At 32.9% G+C, this 26,161-nt stretch overlaps 8 protein-coding genes and 1 pseudogene across 12 annotated transcripts; 4 read left to right on the top strand and 5 right to left on the bottom strand.

The window, feature by feature from the left end:
• Positions 1-820: 820 nt before the first annotated feature.
• Positions 821-14,695, bottom strand: CanA1 (Calcineurin A1). 5 transcript variants are annotated; one of them, XM_017181874.3, is made up of 13 exons: positions 14,578-14,695; positions 11,997-12,396; positions 10,428-10,759; positions 10,196-10,307; positions 9,638-9,783; positions 9,333-9,550; positions 9,140-9,233; positions 8,756-8,881; positions 8,606-8,687; positions 8,266-8,340; positions 7,894-7,978; positions 7,729-7,826; positions 821-1,604 (listed from the first exon to the last, which is right to left on the bottom strand). In XM_017181874.3, the coding sequence occupies exons 2-13, from the start codon at positions 12,169-12,171 to the stop codon at positions 1,282-1,284; spliced, it is 1,866 nt and encodes a 621-aa protein (XP_017037363.1). In that variant the 5' UTR covers positions 12,172-12,396; positions 14,578-14,695; the 3' UTR covers positions 821-1,281. The 5 variants fall into 5 exon arrangements, 4 of the variants coding, with proteins under 4 accessions (XP_017037363.1, XP_070142629.1, XP_017037364.1 ...); XM_070286528.1 differs by lacking the exon at positions 14,578-14,695 and adding an exon at positions 12,543-12,627; XM_017181875.3 differs by lacking the exon at positions 8,266-8,340 and having other exon boundaries at positions 14,578-14,694.
• On the top strand, positions 1,933-2,815 carry LOC108085310 (uncharacterized). The gene is made up of 4 exons (XM_070286533.1): positions 1,933-2,084; positions 2,143-2,298; positions 2,370-2,537; positions 2,610-2,815. The coding sequence occupies exons 1-4, from the start codon at positions 2,025-2,027 to the stop codon at positions 2,763-2,765; spliced, it is 540 nt and encodes a 179-aa protein (XP_070142634.1). The 5' UTR covers positions 1,933-2,024; the 3' UTR covers positions 2,766-2,815.
• On the top strand, positions 3,575-5,296 carry LOC108085308 (uncharacterized). Its single transcript, XM_070287183.1, has 6 exons — positions 3,575-3,631; positions 3,685-3,840; positions 3,892-4,059; positions 4,693-4,848; positions 4,913-5,080; positions 5,141-5,296. Exons 1-6 carry the CDS (start codon positions 3,575-3,577, stop codon positions 5,294-5,296), a joined length of 861 nt encoding a protein of 286 aa, XP_070143284.1.
• On the top strand, positions 5,753-6,468 carry LOC108085325 (uncharacterized). Its single transcript, XM_017181880.1, has 4 exons — positions 5,753-5,812; positions 5,870-6,025; positions 6,085-6,252; positions 6,313-6,468. Exons 1-4 carry the CDS (start codon positions 5,753-5,755, stop codon positions 6,466-6,468), a joined length of 540 nt encoding a protein of 179 aa, XP_017037369.1.
• LOC108085307 (uncharacterized) lies at positions 6,826-7,514 on the top strand. The gene is made up of 4 exons (XM_017181865.1): positions 6,826-6,846; positions 6,904-7,059; positions 7,130-7,297; positions 7,359-7,514. The coding sequence occupies exons 1-4, from the start codon at positions 6,826-6,828 to the stop codon at positions 7,512-7,514; spliced, it is 501 nt and encodes a 166-aa protein (XP_017037354.1).
• A 4,541-nt stretch (positions 14,696-19,236) lies between the features above and the next one.
• LOC108085317 (uncharacterized) lies at positions 19,237-19,950 on the bottom strand. The gene is made up of 4 exons (XM_017181871.1): positions 19,921-19,950; positions 19,675-19,830; positions 19,445-19,612; positions 19,237-19,392 (listed from the first exon to the last, which is right to left on the bottom strand). Exons 1-4 carry the CDS (start codon positions 19,948-19,950, stop codon positions 19,237-19,239), a joined length of 510 nt encoding a protein of 169 aa, XP_017037360.1.
• A 201-nt stretch (positions 19,951-20,151) lies between these two features.
• Positions 20,152-20,878, bottom strand: LOC108085316 (uncharacterized). Its single transcript, XM_017181870.1, has 4 exons — positions 20,855-20,878; positions 20,601-20,756; positions 20,378-20,545; positions 20,152-20,307 (listed from the first exon to the last, which is right to left on the bottom strand). The coding sequence occupies exons 1-4, from the start codon at positions 20,876-20,878 to the stop codon at positions 20,152-20,154; spliced, it is 504 nt and encodes a 167-aa protein (XP_017037359.1).
• A 263-nt stretch (positions 20,879-21,141) lies between these two features.
• Positions 21,142-23,120, bottom strand: LOC108085315 (uncharacterized; annotated as a pseudogene).
• Positions 23,121-25,096: 1,976 nt separating this feature from the next.
• On the bottom strand, positions 25,097-25,681 carry LOC138928735 (uncharacterized). Its single transcript, XM_070286261.1, has 3 exons — positions 25,533-25,681; positions 25,310-25,477; positions 25,097-25,249 (listed from the first exon to the last, which is right to left on the bottom strand). Exons 1-3 carry the CDS (start codon positions 25,536-25,538, stop codon positions 25,097-25,099), a joined length of 327 nt encoding a protein of 108 aa, XP_070142362.1. The 5' UTR covers positions 25,539-25,681.
• Between the last annotated feature and the right edge of the window lie 480 nt (positions 25,682-26,161).

Below are 26,161 nucleotides of genomic sequence, written 5' to 3' on the forward strand. Positions count from 1 at the left end.
TTTAATAAATACCCAATATGGGCTACAAATTTAAACGTTTATTAAGAATAGTAAATCAAAAATCTCTTCGTGTATCTTTTGATAAGAATTTGTTAAACAAACATGTTTTGACTTTAATGTTTAATGTTGTGACATTATTATTATGACGGAAACTTGGTCAAAAATGTCATAAATATTTGTAAGCGTATTCCAGGAACCTAAAGAAAACACGTTCTCTGATCTTAATGCCAACTTTAGGTACTTTCATTAGTTTTTATGTTTGCCCAAAGATGAGAGGTGAGTTCAAAGTCAATATTAATCTTGACAGCTGATTCCATTGTGTCGGCTGGCTGCCTATCACGTTTTATGAAATAGCATTTGGTCGGGTGATGATAGATTGTCGACACTTGGCATCATCGCATTGTAAATCTTTATCTGATTATCTCCAAGAGCCGGTGTCTCCGTGCGCACGTTTCCAGGTTGCCTGGCCAAATAGATAAATCGAAATAAAATAATGGGAAAACTTCCACTGCAAGTGACGGTCTTATCGGTCTCATTCGGTCTCTCAGTGTCTCCAACTTTGTTAATGGTTATTACATCAACTCGTGTTGATCTTTTACGCTTGACTTGAGAAGCTTTAACTTTATATAATTATAGTTGTAGTAAAGTATATACTATGACAAATATATTATTATAAAAACTATGAGAATTATAAAAACAAAACATCTTTCTTATACACAAATGTTATAACTGAGAGTTTTTTTAATACTTACTTTTGAACCTTTAAAAGCTAATTTTAAAACCCCTTTTTTTAACATCTCAAAGCTCAATACGATTTATTTTTTGAGCTATTTGCTGCCACTTTTTATTGAACTGTTTTTCATGTCACGTATAAATTTTTGCTAATATTGCTGTCGAGTATGAGTGTGTTTTTCGCCTTGGGATTTTCGCGGAGAGATTCTATAGAGAGTGTGCCTACAATCAAAAGCTGTACAATTGAGGGTCACATATTTTTGTTTTTTTTTGGGTTTGACTAGCATAAGAGAAAGTGTTTCTTGTATAAAATTTTAACTAAAGTTAAGATCAGACACATCAAAACATTTTCCCTTTCACGTTTAACTTTACAAAATACAAGGGCTGGTTTAATTTTAAATTGTGTGAATTTTTAAAATGAGTTGCTTTTGGTACAAATATTTGTATGTGCCTGACCTTATCTTAACGCGAAGTACAACTAAATGGGTAACAGAAAGTCGAAACAAAAATGATAAGTAATAGTATTAAGCAGGGCGGAAAGTCCTTTGACTATGAGAACTTCTTGGAGGTGAATCCTGCCCGCACATTACTGGTGGTGGCCGATTTCACAGTCGTCCTGCTGGTCTTGGTCACGGTTGTGGTGTCATTACTGCTGATGTTTTTGCTGCTGCTGATGCTGCTGTTGCTGTTGCTATTCTTTGTCGTCGTGTTATTGTTGTTGCTGCTGCTGCTATTGCTAACTGTGGTGATGCTGCTGCTGCTGGCACTCATCAGCAGCGGACGGCGCGGCGGCATCCGTTCGTTGACCGCATCCATGCCCTTGGCCTCGGCGAACGAGTGGATTTGCGTGGCTGCGGTCAGTCCTTGAAGAGCTGCAAATGGGGGTTAGAAAGGATGGCCAAAGTTCAATTAATAAACATCAATAGCACTGTCTTGACAGGAGGTTGAACTGTCTCTCTTAAAGAATTAATAATACAATTAATTATATGGTAATGACATATAAGAAAATATTTAATATTTAAGAATATTCTTGTATATATGCACTTTAATTTCTATTTACAGAATATACTACAAATTTCCCATTTGTACTTAATTTCCTGGATATTAGATATGCTTTACAAATGCGGTCAATATATTTCCATGATGTATCACACTTGATCAATAATCCACTTGTATATAATGAGTTATTAATTGTTTATTCCAAATTCCATTTTAATTGCTTATAAGTTCATTTGTTATCCAAAAAATTTAAATAACTAACAACGTATAATTTTGTCAGTCGATCATAGAAAATGTGTCCCAAACTAAGCAGAGTAGTTGTGCTTTTATTGCTTCTACATTTAGTTGTAAAGGTTAAAAATGTGTAAATAACAAAGAAAAACTTAAATTTAATTATAGTTATTCTTAAAGATCTCATCGAAATTCGAATTTACCAATGTCGAGTGCATATCTTTGGATAAAACATTTGATGACTTTGAATATTGCTTTCTTAAGTCGGTTAATCGGACCTACAAATACTTATCGCTGAAAGTGAACTTATTTAAAACGCCCATCACCAAAGTAAAGGTATGTAAATCTTAAAAAAACTTTATTTTAAAGTAATGTATTAATGTAAATGATATATGTATGTATTTTAGGTAAATGTAGCGCTTTTCAAACGGCTCAATGGCTACAGACCCTTCATGTATAATATCACAGTGGATGCCTGTAGATTCTTGAAGAATACAAATTCCAACCCATTGGCTATGTACTTTTGGGAGTTCTTTAAACCGTACTCAAATATGAATCATACCTGCCCCTTTGATGTAAGTGTACATACCTTGAACAAACTAGAACCCCCATCTGAAACTACTTCTTAATTATAATTATAATTATAGCATGATCTAATTTTGGATAAATTAGCTGTGAGCTTTGTAAATAATCGAGTTACAACAGTTCTACCTTTCCCAGAGGGCGCCTATATGCTGGAAACTCATTGGATGGCCTACGATATCGATCGGGCAGTTGTTAAAATATATGGAACTCTATCCTAATCTAATAATATTTTATTTTATTTGATATTTTTTTAGACTCTGTATGATATAATTTAATAACAAGGATCGGTATTTTATTTACTATTAAAACAAGAAAGGAAACTAAATTCTGGAAGCCGAAATTTGTATACTCTTGCAGTTGCCAAAGGAACTTGGCTTTGAATAAAAAATCGATCAAATCTCAACCAAAAATGCATTAAATTCAGTTTGGAAAACTTTTCTATCTTAGTTTTTTCTGGCTTAACAAATCTGCATACTGTATTTAACATTTTAAGAAATTAAAATTTTTGGTCATTTTTGAGAATTTTAATGATGTAACCCCTTATCAAATTTTGAAAAATTTTGGAAATTTTTTTTTTTTTTGATTGATGGTTAGCAAGAAGCGCCTGTTAATGCTGATCAAGAATATATATGATTTATAGGGTCGAAAATGACTGCTTCACTGCTTTGATAGCTTTTGACTGAACTTATAATACCCTTCAAGGGTATAAAAACTGATCGTTTATACTGCCTGGCATATTTTAGTATTTTAATCTTAAAAAATTCTATACAAAAAGGAAAAAAAACTAATTAGCGAAATAGTTAATTATTCTGAAGCTGTAGGTAAAAAGCTGGCAGTAATTTAAATATTAATCAGATTAAAATGCAAAATAAATCAATGCAACTGAAACATACAACTACATACATTTCTCCCATTAATCGTTGAATAATTACAATAATTTCAATATTTCTAAATTATACATTTTTGTATTAAATAATTATTGCTGACAAAACAAGCTCAGTCCTAATTTGTGCGCCTTTATTGCAAGATGTCTCGTAAAATTCTGGCTCTTCATTTGCTTGTGTTTCTCTATGTGGTTATAAAGGTTTCTATAATGACATAAAATCAAAGTCATACATTAAGTTAACCTACTTTTAGGTTTCCTGCAAAATTGAGTTCACCAACATAGAGTGCAAGTCGACGGATAAGAATTTTGCTGATTTTGAGTATTGCTATTTAAAGTCGGTTAATCGGAGTTACAAATACCTCACACTCAAAGTGAATGTGCATAAAAAACCGATCACCAAATTTAAAGTATGTAATTATACAGTGGGAATTACACACAATTATACTCCATTGTTTTAGCTTAATATGCTTCTATTGAAACGTTTCAATGGCTACCGACCTTTTATGTACAATGTCACTGTGGATATGTGCAGATTTATGATAAATCCAGAAGTAAACCCCATCGCCAACTACTTTTATGAGCTCTTTAAAACCTATTCAAATCTTAACCAATCGTGTCCCTTTTCTGTAAGTATCTTGAACGGCAGATTAACTTATGATTATCTATAATCTTTTAAATAGGAAGACGTCATCGTGGATAAATTAACTGCGACCTTTGTAAATAATAAATTTACTAATGTTTTACCCTTCCCAGAGGGCGATTACTGTTTTGAATCACATTGGATTGCCTACGAGGTCGAAAGAGCGGTGGTTAAAGTGTTTGGCACTCTAACCCCATAAATAAATATTGATGAAATAAGCTGTAAATAAGCTCAAATATGTAAAACTTTGAAAATTACTTAATTTTTAAATTAAGAAAATTTTTAAAATTAAATTATGCATTAAATACAATAATGTCTAGTACCTATTGGACCATATGCTTACCTCTGCATGTGATTATGATTTTTTAATGTATTTTTAATCATCTCAAAGGCCTATTTACAATGTATTTTAAATCTCATTTGAAGTTTCATCTGCTGTAAATGAGTTATCTATGTTATATATTGAATTGCCTATACATTATAATTAGTCATTACTAAAATATGTTTGGCGACCGAAGCATCCTATTTGCGCTCTTTGCGCTGCTGTATTTGGTTTTACAGGTAAAAAGTTATTAAATATAATAAATATAGTAATTGTACTACAAAGTTTCATTTAAAGGTCACTTCAAAGTTTGAATTTACCAACGTTAAGTGCACATCTCTGGATGAAAAGTTCAATGAGTTTGAATATTGCTATATCAAGTCGGTTAATCGGATCTACAAATACTTATCGCTAAAAGTTAAGTTATTTAAAACGCCGATTACCAAAGTCAGGGTATGAAAATAATATGCAATTTAATTAGCTACAATTTAACAAATGCATATCTTAATAATTTTAGCTAAATCTTGCCCTTTATAAGCGATATAACGGCTACAGACCCTTCATGTACAATTTAACCATAGATGCGTGCAGAATATTGAAAGTTCCAGCATCACATCCTCTTGCTAATTACTTTTATAGTTTTTTACAAAACTTTTCAAATATGAATCATACGTGTCCCTTTAACGTGAGTATAAAATAATAATAATAATTATGCAATAATTAATGCCTCTTTAATTTTGCATAGCATGATCTCATCGTGGATAAACTCAACATAGACTTTGTCAACAACCAGGCTACAAAGGTATTACCCTTCCCAGAGGGCGATTATATGCTGGAATCTCAGTGGATTGCCTATGACATCAATCGGGCAGTAGTGAAAATATATGGTACCTTATCTTAAAACTTATTAATGGTTTGTGTAATTTTTCCCGAACATAATACATTTTAATTCGTTCGTTTTTTCCTAAAATCAACAGAAAATACTGTAATAAAGACATGATTTAACAGCTAATAAAACCTTAGAATTTCTATTATATTTAGGAAAATGTACGAGTTTTCGAAATACTTTTTTCGCTGGAAAACCCATATCAAATTCGGGACGAACAGTTTTCTTATATAGTTCGTGTAATTTATGGATAATTAGGAGTAATTATCTAAATATTACAATTGCCACCATGTCAGGCTTAATGCACGTGCCAAAATTGACAATAATATAGCTTAAAATTGGAGGCTCCTAATGAGGCTTTAATTGTTGATTGAGCTTGGTTCATTACCCATTCAATTTCAACAAATAATTCAATTTTTTAACCAAAAAAACAAATTGAATCAAACAAAAGCTATTAGCCATTGTTGAAAGATGTGTGTTAAATATAAGTATCTTATATTTCTCTTTTCGCTTATATATTCAATTTTAGAGGTGAGTTATCAAAATACAATAAAATAAAATACAAAATAAATAATAAAACCTCCCAAGATATCTTCAAAATTTGAATTTACCAACGTCGAGTGCAAATCATTGGATAAGAATTTCGCCGATTTTGAATATTGCTATATTAAATCAGTGAATCGGAGCTACAAATATCTTTCGCTGAAAGCTAACGTATTTAAAAAGCCAATTACTAAACTAAAGGTATTAATTTGCAAATTCAAAGAATATATATCCCAAAAAAAAAAATAATAAATTTCCAGGTAAACGGGGCCCTTTTTAAACGTCTTAATGGCTACAGGCCCTTCATGTACAACGTCACTGTGGACGCCTGCAGATTTATGGATAATAAAAACTCAAACCCAGTGGCTGGTTACTTCTTTGATTTTATTAAACTAAACTCTAATATAAATCACTCGTGTCCCTATACGGTGAGTAATTTGTAACAAATAAATGTTTTGCAACCTAATAATATTTTCTGATACATACAGCATGATTTTATAGTGGATAAACTGAGTATTGATGAAGTTAACCATCGAATTACAAATGTTTTGCCCTTCCCAGAAGGTGCTTACATGGTGGAAACGCATTGGATTGCATATGATATTGATCGAGTGGTCGTTAAAGTTTATGGTACTCTGTCCTAAATTATTAATGAATTATTAAAGGAGTTGAAACCTATATAATGAGTTTTTAAGTGGATACACAATAAATTTGTTAAGTTTATTGAAAATGGGGAAATATTCTATTTTGCTTTTATCATAAATTGTCCATCTTTTGGCTATACACAAATACATATAACAATATGTATATTTTGGATTACTAAACAAGCCAAATGTATATTTAATTACATTCCCTTAAAACAATATTTATGGTTAATACATTTTTAATAGAGTTTTGTCTATACGAAATAGACTAACTAAAATTGAACTTAGTTCTCGTTAAGGCTTTATCCGTTCAAGATGGTTGCAAATTTTGGCAGACAGCTATTCAGCTTATTTGTAATGGTTTTTATGGCTACAAAGGTATTTACGTTTAATTTATATAAATAATAAGTATTTTTATTTAAGGTTTATTTTAAGATTTCCTCGATATTTGAATTCACCAATGTCAAGTGCACGTCTTTGGATCCAAAATTCGACAAGTTTGAATATTGCTATTTAAAGTCGGTGAATCGAAGCTACAAATATGTGTCCATTAAAGTGAATTTGCTTAAAACACCGGTTACGAAAGTCAAAGTAAGTAAATGTGTTTATTTAAATTAAAAATACCCCTTTTTTTCCCCCTTATTTTTATATTTATTTATAGGTTATTGGTGTACTTTTCAAACGCTTTAATGGCAACAGACCCTTTATGTACAATATGTCAATAGATGCTTGCAGATTTCTAAGAAACCCACAGGCCTATCCGATAGCAAAATTCTTTTTTGAATTCTTGAAATATCACTCAAATATTAACCATTCGTGTCCCTTTGATGTGAGTATACATATATTTATAATTATTAACTAATTTATATAGATATATATATAATTTGTAGCATCCCCTTATTTTGGATAAGCTACCAGCAAGTTTTGTCAACAATCAATTCACAAAGGATTTACCTTTCCCGGGGGGAGATTACCTTTTTGAATCACATTGGATTGCCTACGATGTTGATAGGGCGGTGGTTAAGTTTTATGGAACCCTATCGTAATTATTTAAAACTGTATTTAGTTTGAAAACATACAAAACGTATTACTGTCTTAAATTTTAATAATTGCTAAATGTGAAATCTGTCCAACATTCTTTTTTAAGGAGCAGTAATCGCTTGAAAAATATGTACCCATAAAAATCATTTAAAAAATACTAAAGTACAATTAATTTATTCTTAAATAGTTTATTTAGTAACTCATTATAAAATTACTTACCCTCCTTGAGGGAATCCCTTCCACCGGACAGAGCACCCACTGGCAAGGCGCCCGTGGGCGTCAAACCCTTCAGCTGGAGCACGCTCTCCGACTCCTCCCTGGTGAATATTTTGATTATTCAGCTAAGTTCTTACAACAACTACAAAAAGAGTGTGGATAATGCACCTGAGAATGGAGAAGACGCGCGACATCTTGCCAATGGCCCGTATCTTATTCCGTATTATCTCTTTGCGCAGCGCCGACATGGAAGCTGCGAATTGAGGGCTCGATTAGACGGAATCTCGCTGGATCACATGCGGGGGAATGTAATGGAAAGCAGCCGGAAAATTCGCTGGAAAGCCGATCAAAGCTGCGCAAAGCTATCACTAAGCTTTTCTATATACATATATTTCAGCGGTGGGGCATTGGCGATGGCTCAGGTGTTTTTCTTTTTTTGTGACATTATATTTGGCGGCGGTGGCGTTGACGGTAGCGTTGGCGTTTGCATTTGCATTGACATTGCTTTTGGCTTGGACCTGTGCTTAACACGTGGCTTACCTGGCTTACTGGGCGTATTATTGTTATTGTTATTATTCACGTTCGCCGGCACGAGCACAATTTTCTTACGTAGCTCTTTTGTTGGGTTTGTTTGTTGTGTTTTTTGAGTGGAAATTTGTTGGTTGTGGTGTGTTGGTACATTTATTATTATGGGTGGTGGTGGTAGTAGATTGCAGTTGTTGTTTTTTTTTTTTGGATTTTGTTTCGGAAAATATTTTTAATAGAAGATTAGTTTGTAATTCAAGTGTGTCCGTACTTGCCCACAACAACCAAAGCACTACGACATTTACACACGGATCTAGTAGGAGTATATATACCCAGCCCCAAGACCCAAACTTACCTTCTTCCAGCTCATCATCGGGTCCAGCCACCAGTTCGTCATCCGAGCAAATGTTCAGGATATTGACCAACATCTCAGTCACCTGATAAGCAAAATATATATTTAATAATCTTAATTTTTATAAATGTTTCCCCTTGATGACCAACTCACCTTCTCGCCCACGAAGGGCAGCGACCATGTAAAGACGTCCATGAAGTTGGGCAGCCAGTAGGGATGCGGTGAGCAATTGAATTGGCGGATGTTCATCACGTTGTTCTCGTACTTGAGCACAGCTGCCTTTTGTCAAATGCGTTCGTATTTGGTTGACAAATGAGCAAGTGCCGGAGGAAGAGACCGAGGATCGAGGATCGAGAGAGAAATAGGGCAGAGATATTACGAACGCAGCGCGAATTAAACTCGCACCAGCTCGCAATGCAGCCAAAAAAGATTTCGTTATTTAAAAATAGCAGCAAAAGGAAAGAACAACAACAGCAAAATAAATAAACAACCCAGACATATATAGGGACAGATACGTAAGGGAGGGAGAGATCATACCTTGTTATTGTAAACATCCAAATAGTTGGGGGCGGAGAAAATAGTGATCAGTGAGGGGAAGCCGGTAACCTGGTTCTTTCGATACATGCGGTACCTACGAAAATAAATCTATTAGATAAAGTGCTAACAAAAAGGTATGCAAATAGTTTATTCTGAAGTGAAAAGATCTCAGATAACTCGATGATGTACTCACCCCGCATCCTGAGCCTCATGAGCCCTGACTATCGACAACAGGTTGTTCTTCTGCAGGAACTCACAGCAGGCCGAGTAGCTAAAGAAGTAGGAGCATCCTCGCACCGAGTTGTGGGAGAAGAACTCATTGGTCTTCTCATTGCCAAAGTCCTCCAGCGGATCGGACCAAAGCAGATCGCACATAGGACCATAGGCCGGTGGTTCCCTGAAGCGATTTAGCTGTGGAATATGCATATACATATGTACAGGTGCATTTTGGGTAACCATAAACATTTCAGCGTGCCAGTTGTTGGCCAAATTTATTACCGTCTTGATGTCATCAAGTGTGAATATCTCGGGCGACAGGCCGCCGTGGATGCAGAGGAACTGCCCGTTCAGCAGGGCGGCGAGGGGCAGGCAGTCGAACGCCTCCATGCAGGCGTCGTAAATACTTTCCGAATATTTGATGATGCCTTCAAGCAGACAGAGACAGAGAGAGAGAGGGAGATGTAATGGCGGAATTAATGAATGGAGGAGCAAGCACCCATAGGAGAGATTTATCGCAGGCGGCGGCTTTTAAAAACCCATTAAACGCCTTTGAGAACAACCATTAAATGGAAGTAGCGGTTCGGTTTTAATATTTCTGCGGTTCTAAGATCAATAAGAGTCAAATACATCTTTAGACAGCATTAAAAATGATGGCCCTAAAATAATAATTGGAAATTTCTGGTGGAACTATTACTCGAATATTAAAATAGGGCAATAAAAAAAGGGTTTTGAATATGAAATTGTTAAAAATTAAAGCTTAAGAGTTTACCAAAATCGAATTTGAATCCTTTTAAGCCTTTCCTTTTTTCAGATTTTTAATTTTAATTTTTAACTTACATTCCTGTTTGAAGGTAAAGTACTCTGTCAGGTGTCTGCACTCGTGATTGCCTCGCAGGAGGGACAGTGTGGTGGGGTAGGTTATTTTCAAAGACCACAGATATAAAACGCACTGAAAGCAACAAGTATTTACTAGGAATTTAAATAATCGATTTATAATTAATCTTAAATTATGTCAACTAAATTATCATAAATTTATAACAGAGAATATCTGACATTTTCCCAAACTCACCTCTATGCTGAAGTAACCTCTGTCCACATAGTCGCCAAGGAATAGGTATCTGGTTGTGGCAGGTGGTCCACCCACTTCGAAGAGTTTAACCAGGTCAAAGAACTGTCCATGAATGTCACCGCAAACGGTAATGGGTGCCTCCACGTCGATCATGTTCTTCTCCTCGCGCAGCAGGGCGGCACCCTCGGTGATGATTCTCAAGGCCACGGCCTCCTCGACGCGTCCCTCCAACAAAAAGTGCTGACGCAATGCATCGAAGTTAGGTTTGCCTGTCTTGGGATCATCGTAGACCTCCGACATGGTCAATTTGTGGGTGGGTGGCAGCGGTACATCTAAGTGGGTACACCGAACGAAAAATATTTAATTAGCAGTTGAAGTTCATAAAGGAAGGAAACATTTTTGGGTGAATTAAACAAGGAACGTTTGTAAATACATAAAAATATAAGAAAATAAGGAAGAAGTATGACAATAAATCTCTCTCCTGTGAGAGTAGCCACCTCTATTGAGAATTACAAAAAATATACGTCATAATAGACAGAAAGATCAACAAAAATGTACGAATTTAAAACCAAATATTGGTTTTACATACCGAAAAATATTCTTTCTTGTGTAGTGGGGTGCATTGATAGAATTATAATAAACATTGCTGTCTGATCGCGATGTGGGTTAACGAGCTGCTGCAACTTAGCGCCAATATTCGGTTTGGCCGCTTTTCTTGGCCGCCCAATAAAGAAAACCCAAAAATTTCAGCCAGATGCAGCCACATGAGTTTCGTACGCTAATTACAAAATTTGACTGAGTGAATATAAAAGTCGAAAATTGATTGGCACACACAAAAACAAACAAACGTAGTAGTCACACAGTCGAACACCAGGCCGAACGCCATTTTTAATTGTCATAATTTGGGAAAATGTTGAAAATTTGACGCTACGACCAATAAAATGGCAATGTGTTGCAGTTGATGTTTTGTTTGTTATGGGTGCTTAAAAATGATTAAATTTATTTTTATTGACCCAATAAACCCAGAACAAAAGCAAAAGCCGCTTTTGAATTTAAAGGTTTCGTTTTTGTGTTTGGAAATAGATGTCAAGGAAATAATTAAAACTAGAATTTAATTTTACTAGCGTAGTGAAGACATTAAGTGTGTTTTGAAAAATATATTAAATATTTATTTATATTTTCAGTTCTCCATAAGAAATACAAGTTCTACAGAAGCAACTTTGTTACCTGTCGTTTATGAGTTCTCGAAATATTTTAGGAGAAATTATAGAACATTATGCAGATAAGATACACGATTTTTAATTTCCTTATAAGAGTATCTTAAGGTCTCAAATATTTTTAAAATTTTTCACGAAATCCTTACCTCCCTAATTACCATATTCTTTCAAAGAAAATGTATTTCAAAAACTACTAATTTTGACACTAATGCCGTCGGTCGGTACATCAAAAGTCCATTGATGCATGATAGAATATCATTAAAGATACAATCCCCGAAGGGGGTTTCGTGTTTGGGGTAGTGCTTGAATGGGTTCTGTACAAATCGGTTTTGAATTCAAATTTAAAATTTACCATCGACCATGCGCTCCTTGGTTTTTGTGTACTGCATTTTCTGTTTGTTTCCACTGGCGGCGGGTGTCGTTGGGTTTTTGGATGAACTCGCTGAGGACTTTGTGGATTTGTCTGCGCTGGCACTCTTGGACAGAGACGATTTTCTCGTCACCGAACTTCGCGTGGAGGCCGACATATTGTTGGATTATTTATTCGGCTTTTGTTTTGAATTCTTATGATTTTTTATGTGATTTTTTTTGTTGATTTTGTTGCGATTTTTTTTGCCTGATGTATATTTTTTAATGGCTTGATTTTTGGCTGGGTGCTAAAAGTGTTACTAGCACAAGAATTTAGAAATTATACGCCTTTGCCTAGCGTCTTTATGGACACTCATACACACACACACACACACACACACACGCTGCGGGACACATGAAAATATACAAATATATTTAGGCAATAAATAAAATTTGTTGTTATATTGTATAGCTGTGGACTTTCTTGTATTTTTAGCCAGGCAATGCCAATAGCGAGATAGAGACAACTTTTATTTATTATTTTCTTTACTATATTTTCGCCAACCATTCGCTTTGCTCGACACACACAAAATAAATGCCAAACAATTAATATTTCAATTTGGTGCAATTATTCAGAGACGTATTAACTTTTCATTAAGTCATCACATTGTTTTTTTTCACATATATTTATATATATATCTTGGCAAAGGGCACACTTCAATTGAGTCGGAAAATTGCTCGACACTTTGTGCTAATTACCCACAAAACAAACGCGAACTAAAATAGCAAACGGATATAGAAATAGAATCTGAATCTGAGTGAGTGAGCGGGCGCAAACGACAGGCACACATACAGTGGATCGCAGCTTATTTCGTGCAGTCAAGAAACTAAAGTATAAATCATCACTGCTGCTCTACCATAAGAGATATCGAAACAATTTAAATGCAGTGTTTTGAATCAGATATCCTACATTTTAAATTAAAAAAAAATATCTTCCCAATTAATAAGAACAAACAATAATATTAAAAAAACAAATTTATGACCTTTTTTCACGCCGCAGCTTATTTCGTGCAGCTAGTTAAAATGTAAGAAACAATGAATTTTTGGCTTAATTTTTAATTTTTTTTTTTATTTTGGCTTTGGTATTGGTAGCTTATGTATATTTTAAAAGTTTCTTGGCCTGATCACACTAAAATATGAAGTTATGGGGAAATAAGTAAAATAGGATCGCGAATTTCTATTAAAATACGATAATTAGTTCTCTTTCAATTTAAGACAGAAAAAAAATCACCGTGGTACTACGAAAATGTTATTCTTAAATCGCACATATATAAAAACATAAATTAATCGTTTGTCCGTGAAGATTGGGCCAAACATAAGGGCCGAAATGCACCGAATACATTTTTCAGTGAACATTAAGTTCATTACATGGACCAAAAAAAAAGTGAAATCATTAACAAACGTCTGCCAAATTTGTTATATAGATAGAGCACGAAATAAGAAACAAGTGTAGTGCCGATTTAATACGCCTCTTGTTGCAAAAATACATCTATAAGGCTCTAGTAGTATGAAAAGAGCCATTTATAAGGAAACCAGCACAGGAGCAACATCAAAACTTTTCATAGGAGCTTATAATTCGTCCGATTTTCTTTTGGAATGTTTTTATCTTTACCAATAAGTAAAAGTTTAACTAATTTAATCCTGATGACAGTATAAATTATTGGCGGAGACCCAATATTGAGCTATAAACCAAACACTTGCAAGCTACTCTGAAGCAAGGCGGCGATCGTGTCTTATTTGGGCCTAAATGGCTTCCTGTAGAGTAGGAAACCAAATTTTTTTTGGCAGGATCTTGGAAACCAATATGTTCCCTTCAATATAAAATGTTAACTTCTTTCAAAATGTAGAAAACGTGGTCACACGGGATAGTTTGCAAAACTATTAGTACAGCGGTCTCTACTACTTATCGGACTTTCGGAAGCTTTAGCTCACACAAAACGGTCCTAATGACAAAAAAACAACATCAATGTCACCCAGACATAATCCTTATTTAAAATTTTTAGCAAATATTGGACTAGCCATCCCAAAAATTAAAAGTTTTGACCAAAATTATCAAAAAAGTAGTGCCTTAGAGGAATTGATTAAAATTAATCTAGAAACATTAAAAAAACTAGTTAATTCAATTGAAACATCATCTGAAAGGTATTCAGAATAAAATAAGAGGTCACATAAAATTGTTTATATTAAATTAATAAAAATAAGTTGAATCAAACGAAGTGCACGAAATAAGCTGCGGCATGAAAAAAGCCCTCAAATTAGTTTTTATTAAAATACAAAATCGTTTTTATAATTAGGAAGATTGTCTTTGTTCAGTATAAATGCTAGTACAAGTACTAAAAGTACTGCGTTTAAATATTTGGATTATCTTCAATCGTTTAGCCACAGGGACGTTTTAAATTTTCGTTTCTTGACTGCACGAAATAAGCTGCGATCCACTGTATATCACTTTGGTCACACTTTGTGTCTGCAATTATTATGATTGTTTTCTTGCAGATCTTCAGGCTAATCCTGGCGGGTTTTCGTGCCTTAGTCTCGCTGGTTTTCTTCGTTTTCCTCGTGGAACACGACACAACGCATTTCCCAAGTTGGCGCGTCGCGATTTTCCTCGAAACTGAGCGAAAAAATTTGTTTGCCAAACGATCCGCAGCGTATGGCATCCAAGACCCAAATCGAAAGCCCGAAGAAGATCGGCACAGATCGGCGGAGATCTCTCGCCGGATCTCTCAGGCTGCGCCCTTGACTCGTACTCTCCGATAAAAATACACGGAAAACATTAGATGTCTTATTAATATTTAGGCATTTTCAGAGAAAGAATAATTCAAAAATGTAATAATATTTTGGTTTTATTTTTTACAAAATATACTTGTATATATCCAAGGAAGGGAAGGATAATTTTAGATTTTCTTTGTGAATTTCAGAACTTTAAGGTAATAAATAAATTGAAAATAAATACATTTTTTTAAATAACATAATTAGTAAGTCTTTAGTTATTTAAAACTTCATATATATTTTATATTTAATAGATGATTTTTGACTAAAGACTTTTATAAGTAATTAAAACTTGTAGAAACCCCTTTTTTAGTATTTAAAAATATTCCAAATGTTCACAAATATATTCCTATTTTTTTTTCTGTGTAACAATATTACCCCTCTCTCCTGTAGGGTTCCTGTCTTTGCTCTACCGATCTATTTATTTATTTTATTGGGTTAATGTCACACACGCACTTTGCTCACACACTGTCTCTCCGCCTCGTTCAGTGCTCCCACTTCCCCCTCGAAATGCCCTTCTGCCGATCGTCGATTCGACGACCTTCGCAGACATTTACACATCTGCGCTATGTCTCCCCCAATTCCCCATTCTATATCTCATTCGACATCCACATCCACATCCGCTCTCAATGCTTTTCAACTTGACCGTGAGACGCATCGTCGTTGTCCGCTTGTCCGTGATATTGAGTGTGTGCGTACGAGTGTGCCTCTGCCTCTCGTTATATGTGTGTGTGAGTGTGTGTTTGCCAGAAATTGGGCGCCAATAGGTGGGTGTCGCTATAATTATAGTCTTGACTTTGTGCGCGCCTCGTGCAAAAATATATGGGTACTATAATTAGTGGGGTATATTTGTGAGGTTAAAGGATATGACAGGGATTAAGTGAAATTTTAATTTAAATATGAAATAAAATATTTGTGATAAAATTAAATTTAAATATAAAATAAATATACGTGTAAAAGTGAATTTAAAAGACTATTGGCTTAAAATTAAAATTCTAAAAAACTCATATCCTTTTAGAAACCAATTTTGCTTAAGTTTAAGTGAATGTGGTTTGAAAAATTGCAACAAAAGTTCATTTAATAAATAATTACCATTAAAATAAGAGAATAATATGGGTTATTGTACATAGTTCTTAAATATATATTACACAAAAAAATATAAATAAATTTTTGTTCTTAGTAAATCTGATTTTTGTAGAGTATTTAACCTTTTTCAATATCTTTAAACCGTTTTTCTAGTGGAACCAATTTCATGCAACTTTTATGCGAAGCGTGGCAATATTTTAACAACAATCTGTGTAGATATACCAGCAGCACACACACACACACACACACTCTACACAACCAATTCACAACCGTAAGTGAGCCTGTGTGTTTGTCTTGTCAATGTTGTTTGTCGCGATGGTCAATTGATATGTATGGCGGGTGAAATGCTATATCGCCCCGATAGCTCTCCATAATATATGCTCGGAAGGATGCTCTCTGATGGAATTGGGTCTGAAATTGCAATTGCCGAGCAATGCCAATGCACTCGCAGCTGCTGAAATGCGCATCGATGGCTGTCGTAGCATTTGAATTGCGGATTTTCGATTTTTTTTTTTTGGCAAGGAGCAGAGACGATTTTACTTGGACGCCCCCGCAGTGCTGCTGAAATCACAACGAGAGAGTGAGACAAAAGCAAGTCGAGTCACACGACCGCCGCAGACTAGAAAGAAATACTTTCCGGTGCTAACCAGTGGGTGGAATTGTGGGTGCTTTGGGTATTTGGGGGCCGTAAGGGGCAGGTAAGTGGTCGGTAAGGGGGTTGGCAAGGGGTGGCCTCAGGGTGGGCGATGAGAGCATTGCATTCTCGTCGCGACATTTTGGCAAATGCGCTGACAGCCCGACTCAGTCCAGCCCCCTGTCCTTCTGCGAGTATATTAATATAATCTCTGCTCCCAGGGGGTGTATTAAACTTTTGAATATATAACTTGTTTTTGAGAATATATGATATGATTTTTAAGAAATATTTTACAAAGCAAATATTTTTTCCAAAAAGAATTTAAGAATGTGAATTTCCTTTAAAGAAACAAACCAAAAATCTTTACATTATTAAATGTAAATTAAAAATTGTAACTAAATTTGAAATATCTTGAAATTTAACAACTTAACTAATACCCAAACTATAGCCAAAACAAGAAAGTTACAAATAAAAATTAATAATAAAATATATCTAAAAAAATTTTTTAATTATTTATTTAAATCTTTACTACCAGGTACACCATCGTCTCATGCTTTTTATACATTTCTCTATATATACTTCTGATATCTGCTTGTTTTTATGGCCAAAAATATCTTTGGCAGCATATTTTAAACGCAATTAAGAGGCGTCCCAAAATCAGCAGCCAGGGAATTGTTGCAGTCCTCTGGCCGAGATTAAGTGGACGACACTCGCAATTGATTCACCTCTAAATTATAAACTAGCAAGATCGTACCATTTAAGCCAAAGCAATGTGAATGGCATTTGTTAGGAGATTTGCTTAAATAATTTGCCAGTCAAGTTGAGTCAAGTTGTTCGCATTTCAGCGCCTGACACTTTGAACACCCGGTTCGTCATGTTGGCATGTCACAATGTCTTTATTTTTGAAAATAGCAGAATGCCAAAATAACCACAAATATCCCAAAGAAAAAAAAAAAGAGCCAGCTGCCGGTCAAGTATTTTAAAAGCAATGTTTTTTATGCTCGCACGCAAAACTCAATTGCTTCCTTCTTCTCTCTTTTTTGCCACATAAACAAAACGCCACTGAAATAAAAAGATAATATTGACACGTAACGCAAACATTTCATTCATTGTTTGAACTTTTTTTGCTGTATTTTTTCCTATTTGTTGTTGTTTAGTTTTCGTTCTTTTCACGGCTGTTGTATAAACAATTCATTTGAATTATGTGACCACAGCGGCTGGGCGGTTATGTGTGAATGATGGCCGATTTCTGTGTTATTCAGTGGCCAGTAAAATGAAATAATTATAACTTTACTTCCTCAAACATTACTTAATTAAATTTATTGTTATTGTAGATTAATTTCGATCAGAGAAAGAGGGAAAGTTCAGAAAGAAAGCTTAGCCTGTTCAGCCACCTTAAGAAAGCTTTTCATAATGCCTCAAATTCAGCTGAGTTTTTCTTAGAGAAAAAATTGTAGAAAAATTAAACAAAAAAATGTGAATAAGTCCTTATTTTGTTTAAATAAAATTGACTAAAATTAAAAACCTATCTGTGACATTTTTTATTATTTTATTTAATATTACCCGTTTAGAAATAAATCAAATTAAGAACATTTAATAATTTTCAAAGATTTTTCAATGTTTTAAATTGTTCATAAAGGTTTATATATTTGCTAAAAAATCCTAAAAAAAAATTTAGAACATTAACAGGATGTTAATATTTTGAAATATTAATATAAAGGAAATATATATTATTTAGTAAATGCCTTAAAAACAAATCTTAAAATAAACCCACTTAATTTTAAGTGCACGTTTTTAGTTTCTTAAAACATATTACTTATTTTTTACTTTAACTCAAAAGAATCCTGTAGTTTTTGTATTATTTTTTCTTGTGAGTGCATTGTCTTCCATTAAAACTCTTCATGTCTGCGGCTGCCATTTTACAAATTGATAAACTTTACAGTTATCATTGTTTATGTATCTTTCCGGCCCAAGCCTTCATCCCCTCTTAACCTTTTGGCCTCTTCTTACCCCTTTTCGCCCCCTCTTAGCCCTCGTTTTCATCATTGTTTTCCCGGCTGCCTGCCAAACATTTGCCAAACGAAAAGTTTTCTCTTCTTTTTTTTTGCTGTTCACATTTGTTTGCTTGGGATTTGCCAAAAACAGAAGCGTCCAAAAAACGAGAGGAAAAACCAAAGCAGAAACTTCAAATATAAAAAGGCAGCACAAATTTTTATTGAATTGATTTATTGACTTACTTATTTAGGCGCTCAACGCTCATAGATAAGCGTTGCCTTGCTGAAACCTTTTTTCCCCAATTTTCTTTGTTTTCTTGCTGTCAGTTGGCAGCAATAACAAGGGCCCAAAATAAATATTTAGTTTTCATTTATACAATTTTCCTCAGCCTGGGCCTCTGTCCCGTCTCCTTCCCGGGGGCCCATTTCGTGTTTAACTTTATCTGGGGGTCAATGCAAGTCTATAAAAATCTAGTTAATTGAAAAGTAACCAATTGCGTGTCTCTAGGGATGTAAATGGGTTTACATTACTCAGCATTCTATTGGTTTTTGTATTTATTTGAATTATAATTGCTTAACTCTAGCAGTATTTTAAATCTTTAACAATAAACCTTCGTTTTATTATATAATTTCACTTTTTATTTCATTGTTTTATCCCTTGAGTATATAATTATTTATTTTTTAATCTCATTTCCATACATTTAGTAAAGCTTAAAATAAATTTTAATGTTTGCGAAAACATTTCTTGAACGAATCCACCGAAACTCAAAGAGATAATCACCTTCGGGAAAGGGAAGAATTTTAGTCACTCGGTGATTCAAAAACTCAACGGGTAACTTGTCCAAGACAAGGTCGTTCTTAAACGAATACGATTAAGTAAAAAATATATAACTCATTGAGAATAGTTACCATATAGGGACAGGAATGGTTAAGATTGCTATACGGCGTGTACGAGTCATAAATAAATTTGGCAACAGGATTTGACTTTGGGTTATCCAAGAATTTGCATCCGTTGACTGTTATATTGTATAGAAAGGGGCGATATCCATTAAAACGTTTCCACATAACCAAGTTTACCTATAATTAATGTTTAGAAATATGAATGGGCTATATTATAAAACTTATATTATTAAACATACCGCCAAGTTGGCAAAGGGAATTTCATGCAACTTAACTTTTCCAGATAAATACTTGTAGGTCCGATTAATGGATTTTATGTAGCAATACTCAAACTCGAGAATTTCCTTGTCAAAGGAAGTGCAATTTACGTTTGTAAATTCAAATCGAGAATCAACCTTGAACGAAAATAAATAAAGAGTATTAATTAATTATATTATACTTAGTTTATACTATACTTCAGTCGCAAAATGCAAAATGATTAGAACTGAGGCCAGCGAAAAAGCCTTAATGGACATATTGCTAGACCTGTACTAAAGTACTGCTGAATTTCTATTCAGCAAAACAAATTTCATCACCAAACCCAATTTAAAATAGCTTAAGCATTCAGAATGTAATTATCAATTACATTAGGTTTTGAATGAAACAAAAATTAAAATTAGAGACTAATTATAGTCTATTTTTAATGGTTTTGAATTCATAGCGTTTCTATCTAACTTTTATGAAACAGTACAATATATTTTAGCGCTTCCAATCACAGATCTAGAACGAAACCACAAGAATTCAAAGAGATAATCACCTTCGGGAAAAGGAAGAATTTTGGTCAGTCGGTGATTCATAAAGTCAACGGGAAGCTTTTCTACATATAGATCGTTCTTAAAAAATAATAAAAATAATTTTCATTATCACATTTTCTTTTGAAAAATACAACTTTAGAATACTTACATTGAAAGGGCAAGAATGATTAAAATTTGAAAATGTCACGTATGATTCGTAAACAAATTTAACCACAGGGCTTGATTTCGGTGTTGCCAAAAATTTGCACAAGTCCACTGTTACATTGTAGAGAAAAGGCTTATATCCATTTAAGCGCTTCCATAATACAAAATTAACCTAATATATATTGATAAATTATAATAGGAACTTTAATGTTAATAACTCTACATACCTTCATGTTTGGTAAAGGAATTTCATACACTTTAAGCTTTCCCGATAAATATTTATAGCTGCGATTAATAGACTTCAAGTAGCAGTATTCAAACTCGGCTATTCTCTTTTCATAAGAAGTGCAATTAATATTTGTGAATTCAAATCGGGAATCGGCCTTGAATGATAGTAATTAAAGAGTATTAATTTAATATTCAGAAGAATGATTTTATACTATACTTCAATCGCAAAATACAAAATGGCTAGAACTGACACCAGCAAAAATGCCTTAATGAACATCTTGCTAGACCTGTACTAGAGTACTAACATTATATTGCTGAATTGAATTTATATTCAACAAAATATAATCACTATTAAAACTAGCTTAGATACTCAAAACGTAATTATCAGATACAAAAGCAAAATCAATTACCAATTCGAGTTTTGTGTTTTGAATAAAACAGAAATTAAAATTGTAGACTAACGACTTTTATAATTTAGTTTTATTGGAATATATATTGTATCTTAGGTTAGCTCGTTAGCTCAAATTGGTTATCTAACATTCATGAAACAGTACAATATACTTTACCGTTTCCAATCACAGATCTATCACGAATCCCTATAAATTCAAAAAGATAATCGCCTTCGGGAAATGGAAGAATTTTGGTTAGTCGGTGATTAACAAAGTCAACGGGAAGCTTTTCCAAATACAGATCATTCTTGAAAAAATTACAATATAAATTTGATTACACAGGAACACAAAATTAAACTTTGTGAAATTTCCACGAACCATTTCAAGTTTTCCATGATATTTGAGTGCTCCTGAGTAAAAGCCCCATACAAAATTATTTTCCATCACCTACAGGTTCCGCGGTATACCTAAGAATACAAAAAACCTATGTTTGCCGACATTTTGAATTACGTGGCCTATATAATTGGACTTACCTTTATTATTTTTGGTAGGACCTACTCTCAATACATCACGGCACTACTAAAAAATAGTCCCAATCGTGGACCATTGTCCATGTCTTTGGAATTCGACGCCAAAGTTGAAACTCCCAAAATTTTCAACATTTCTGTTATAAAAAAACAATTCTGAGAATTAAATCTTCTATGGGACTAATTTTAAATTTTCATTGAATCTATTGCTCATTGTATTCTTTAATTTCGGTTTAAAGCGTTTTCATGAGGACATTTTATTGGATTTATTAAACGAATAAAACAGATTTTTTGGTTTTATTATCTACTACTATTTGCTGTCAAATTTTAAATAAGTCAAGGCAACCTATAAAATAGTAGTAGATTTGTTTATTTTTATATATAATATAAATTTAGTTTTATATTAAATAAAAAGGTCTTCCGAACATAACATTTTTAAGACAGCTTATTAGCCAGCGATAATCCTTACATATTTAAGTTTAGTCAAAAAGAAAAAATGTATATTATATATAAAAAGAAACAAATCTAATACTATTTTATAGGTTGCCTTGACTTATTTGAAATTTGACAGAAAATAGTAGTAGATAATAAAACCAAAAAATCTGTTTTATTCGTTTAATAAATCCAATAAAATGTCCTCATGAAAACGCTTTAAACCGAAATTAAAGAATACAATGAGCAATAGATTCAATGAAAATTTAAAATTAGTCCCATAGAAGATTTAATTCTCAGAATTGTTTTTTTATAACAGAAATGTTGAAAATTTTGGGAGTTTCAACTTTGGCGTCGAATTCCAAAGACATGGACAATGGTCCACGATTGGGACTATTTTTTAGTAGTGCCGTGATGTATTGAGAGTAGGTCCTACCAAAAATAATAAAGGTAAGTCCAATTATATAGGCCACGTAATTCAAAATGTCGGCAAACATAGGTTTTTTGTATTCTTAGGTATACCGCGGAACCTGTAGGTGATGGAAAATAATTTTGTATGGGACTTTTACTCAGGAGCACCCAAATATCATGGAAAACTTGAAATGGTTCGTGGAAATTTTTGGCTGTGTACCTGTGTTATTAAACTATATATTTCACCAAAAATAAGGGATACTTACATTGAAAGGGCAAGAATGATTTACATTTGAATAGTCCACGTATGTGTCGTAAACAAATTTAGCAACTGGGCTAGATTTTGGTTTTGCCAAAAATTTGCATACGTCCACAGTTATATTGTAGAGAAAAGGTTTATAGCCATTGAAGCGCTTCCATAATATAAAATTAATCTATTTTATTTTTATAAATGTTAATAGGATTTAAATATTATCCTGATAACTTTACGTACCTTCATGTTTGACAGAGGAATTTCGTTTAATTTCAGCTTTCCCGATAAATATTTATAGCTGCGATTTATGGATTTTAGGTAGCAATACTCAAATTCAACTATTCTCTTTTCAAAAGAAGTGCAATTTACATTGGTAAATTCAAAACGAGAGTCGGTCTTGAGAAAATTATATTATAGCATCAAAATTAGAGTTAAATCGTATTTACTTACCTCAATAAAACCATATATTATGATGAAAATAGAAGCAATCGTGGCCTTAACGAACATTTTGGAATAGCAATGGATTTTAAAGTACCTATTTTATATTTCTCGATCGCATTTATATAGAAAATAATGCAAGCAAATATAATATAATTTACTAATTCTAATTTCAAATAGATTAAAATTATTAACAATAATTATACAGTAATCAGCATTGTTGGACGTTGAATATTAAAGTACGGAAATTATTGAACAATAAGAAAAATTGTATAGAAAATATAGAACCAAAAATAAAGTAGGATTAACAAACGAAACTTACCATCATGGAAAAGTTTATGAATATAATTATTGCACAAAGCGAGAGTGCCTTTAGGCACATGTTTATAAATACTAAGTTTGCCCATTTAAAACTAACATGGTTCACGTAAAATGAGTGGAATAATAATTAAAAATAGATTTACAAATTCATAGTCATTTTAATGATATTAAGATATAGTTGTCTTCATGGTTATATCTAAATGTTTTCTAGAATAAAAACTAATGGACATTTAATGAGTCGAAAATATTTTTAGCGATATAAATAAAGGTATTACTTATTATAAAACATTTTTATTTGTTACTTGTATCGAAAAATATATTTTACAGCATTATCATTATTTTAAGAAAGCGTTCCATATACATCAGCAGAAGCAGTAACAAAATTCCCAATTAGCCAGTGGATTTTAACAAGGTAATCGCCCGTCGGAAAAGAGAGAACCCTCGTAAACCGATTATTCACAAAGTCAACGGGAAGCTTGTCCAAAGTAACTCCATGCTGAAGAAGTCAACTTTTAATGTGCAAATAAATAATATAATATTTGAGAAACTTACATTAATTGGGCATGTGTGGTTCATATTCGTATAATCCACAAATGAACCATAAATGAAGTTTGCTATAGGATTCGATTTTGGATTTCGTCTGAATGCACAGTACTCAAATGTGATGTTATATAGAAATGGCTTGTAACCATTGAATCGTTTCCACAGGCCAATGTTCGCCTTTGTTTTTACAAAATAAATATCTAATTATAATGGTTTTATGTTTGTTTTTCCTACCTTTATTTTTGTTAGTGGAACTTGAGAGACATTGAACTTTCCAGAAATATATTTATAGCTCCGATTGATCGATTTTATAAAGCAGTATTCAAATTCACCAAACTTTTTATCGTAGGATGTGCACACAAAGTTGGTAAACTCAAATCGAGTTTCTGTCTAAAAAAATGGAGAATATATGAAATATATGAAAGAGAATATATTAAACATAATTCAAACAGGAAAAACGTACCTTTGAAACTAAATAAATTATTATAAGTGGATGAAAGAGCCATCTGGGTTTTAGGAACATCTTCAAACAGCACTATATCGAATACTAACTTTGCTTTTTTGATTAGCATTAATACAGTATTAGCTTTCACGCTTATGATCTTTCATTAAAATCCCATTAAAAATACGATTAAAAATCCCTCCTTTCTAAATTTTTAGTAAAATAATAATAAAATAGAATAGAAGTAAAAATAATTTTAACAAATGCCTAGTCATGTTTATGATATTTAGATATAAATATCTTCATAGTTTAATCTAAATTTCCGCTAACTTAACAACTAATTCGAATTTAATGAGTCGAAAATATAAATAAATATAAACATAAGGCTTGGTTTATTAGAGCAGTTTCTAAAACATTTGTTACTTGTGTCATACAAAATTATAATATAAAAATATTATATACACATCACATCATAAATTTGAACTTATGAAAGTGTTCCATATACTCCGACCTCGGCAGTAACAAAATTTCCAACTAGCCAGTGGATTTTAATAATGTAATCGCCGGTAGGAAAGAGAAGAACCTTCATAAAGCGATTATTCACAAAGTCAACGGGAAGCTTGTCCAAAGTAACATTAAGGTATTATTTATTATAGTTCACTGTTGAATATATAATGTAAAACATTTTTATTTGTTTCTTGTATCGAAAAATATATTTTACAACATTATCGTTATTTTATTAAAGCGTTCCATATGCTTCAGCAGAAGCAGTTACAAAATTACCTCTTAGCCAGTGGATTTTAATAATGTAATCGCCGGTAGGAAAGGGAAGAACCTTTGTAAACCGATTATTCACAAAGTCAACGGGAAGCTTGTCCAAAGTAACTCCATGCTGAAGAAGTCAACTTTTAATGTGCTGCATTTGAATATAAAAATCATTTAAAAAACTTACATATAAGGGACATGTGTGGTTCAAATCGGTATAGTCTCGTATTGTACCATAAATGAAGTTGGCTACAGGATTCGATTTTGGATTTCGTAGGAATGTACAGGTGTCGAAAGTGATATTATATAGAAATGGCTTGTAGCCATTGAATCGTTTCCAGAGCGCAATATTAGCCTTTTGAAGAAAATAATTTCTATTATTTAGTAATATAATGCTTTCTCCCACTTACCTTCATTTTGGTTACTGGCAGCTGATGGACATTGAACTTTCCAGAAATACATATATTTATAGCTGCGATTGATCGATTTTAAGTAGTAATATTCAAATTCACCAAACTTTTTATCATAGGATGTGCAAACAAAGTTAGTAAACTCCCAGCGGGACTCGGTCTGTAGTTAGAAAGTTAATTACAAATATATATTTATGTTATTAAAATATCTAGGGTTGACAATGTAAAATTAGCATTATGGAAAAATTGATATAAATATTGATATATAGACAAATATAGTACTCGTATTATTAAAAATAATTTTTAAAATACAGAAGAATACCTTTAAAACTAAATAAATTAATACAAGTTGAAGGCAGAGCCATCTGAGTTTTAGACACATCTTTAAACAGCAGTTTATTGAATACTATTCTATTTACGTTGCCTTTGGATTAGCATTAAAATTAGTTTCGCATGGTTAATCACAACTTAAACAACAATGTTTAATGACACACAATTATACAAATAATGTTATTAGCTTTCATGATAATGATCTTTTATAAAAATGTCATTGAAAATCATTAAATTTTTGGTACAATAGTAGGTACCAAAGTCGAAAAAATTTAATCTATAATATGAAATGTTAATAG

This window comes from Drosophila kikkawai, chromosome 3R (genome assembly GCF_030179895.1).
Source record: "Drosophila kikkawai strain 14028-0561.14 chromosome 3R, DkikHiC1v2, whole genome shotgun sequence".
Classification (NCBI taxonomy): domain Eukaryota; kingdom Metazoa; phylum Arthropoda; class Insecta; order Diptera; family Drosophilidae; genus Drosophila; species Drosophila kikkawai.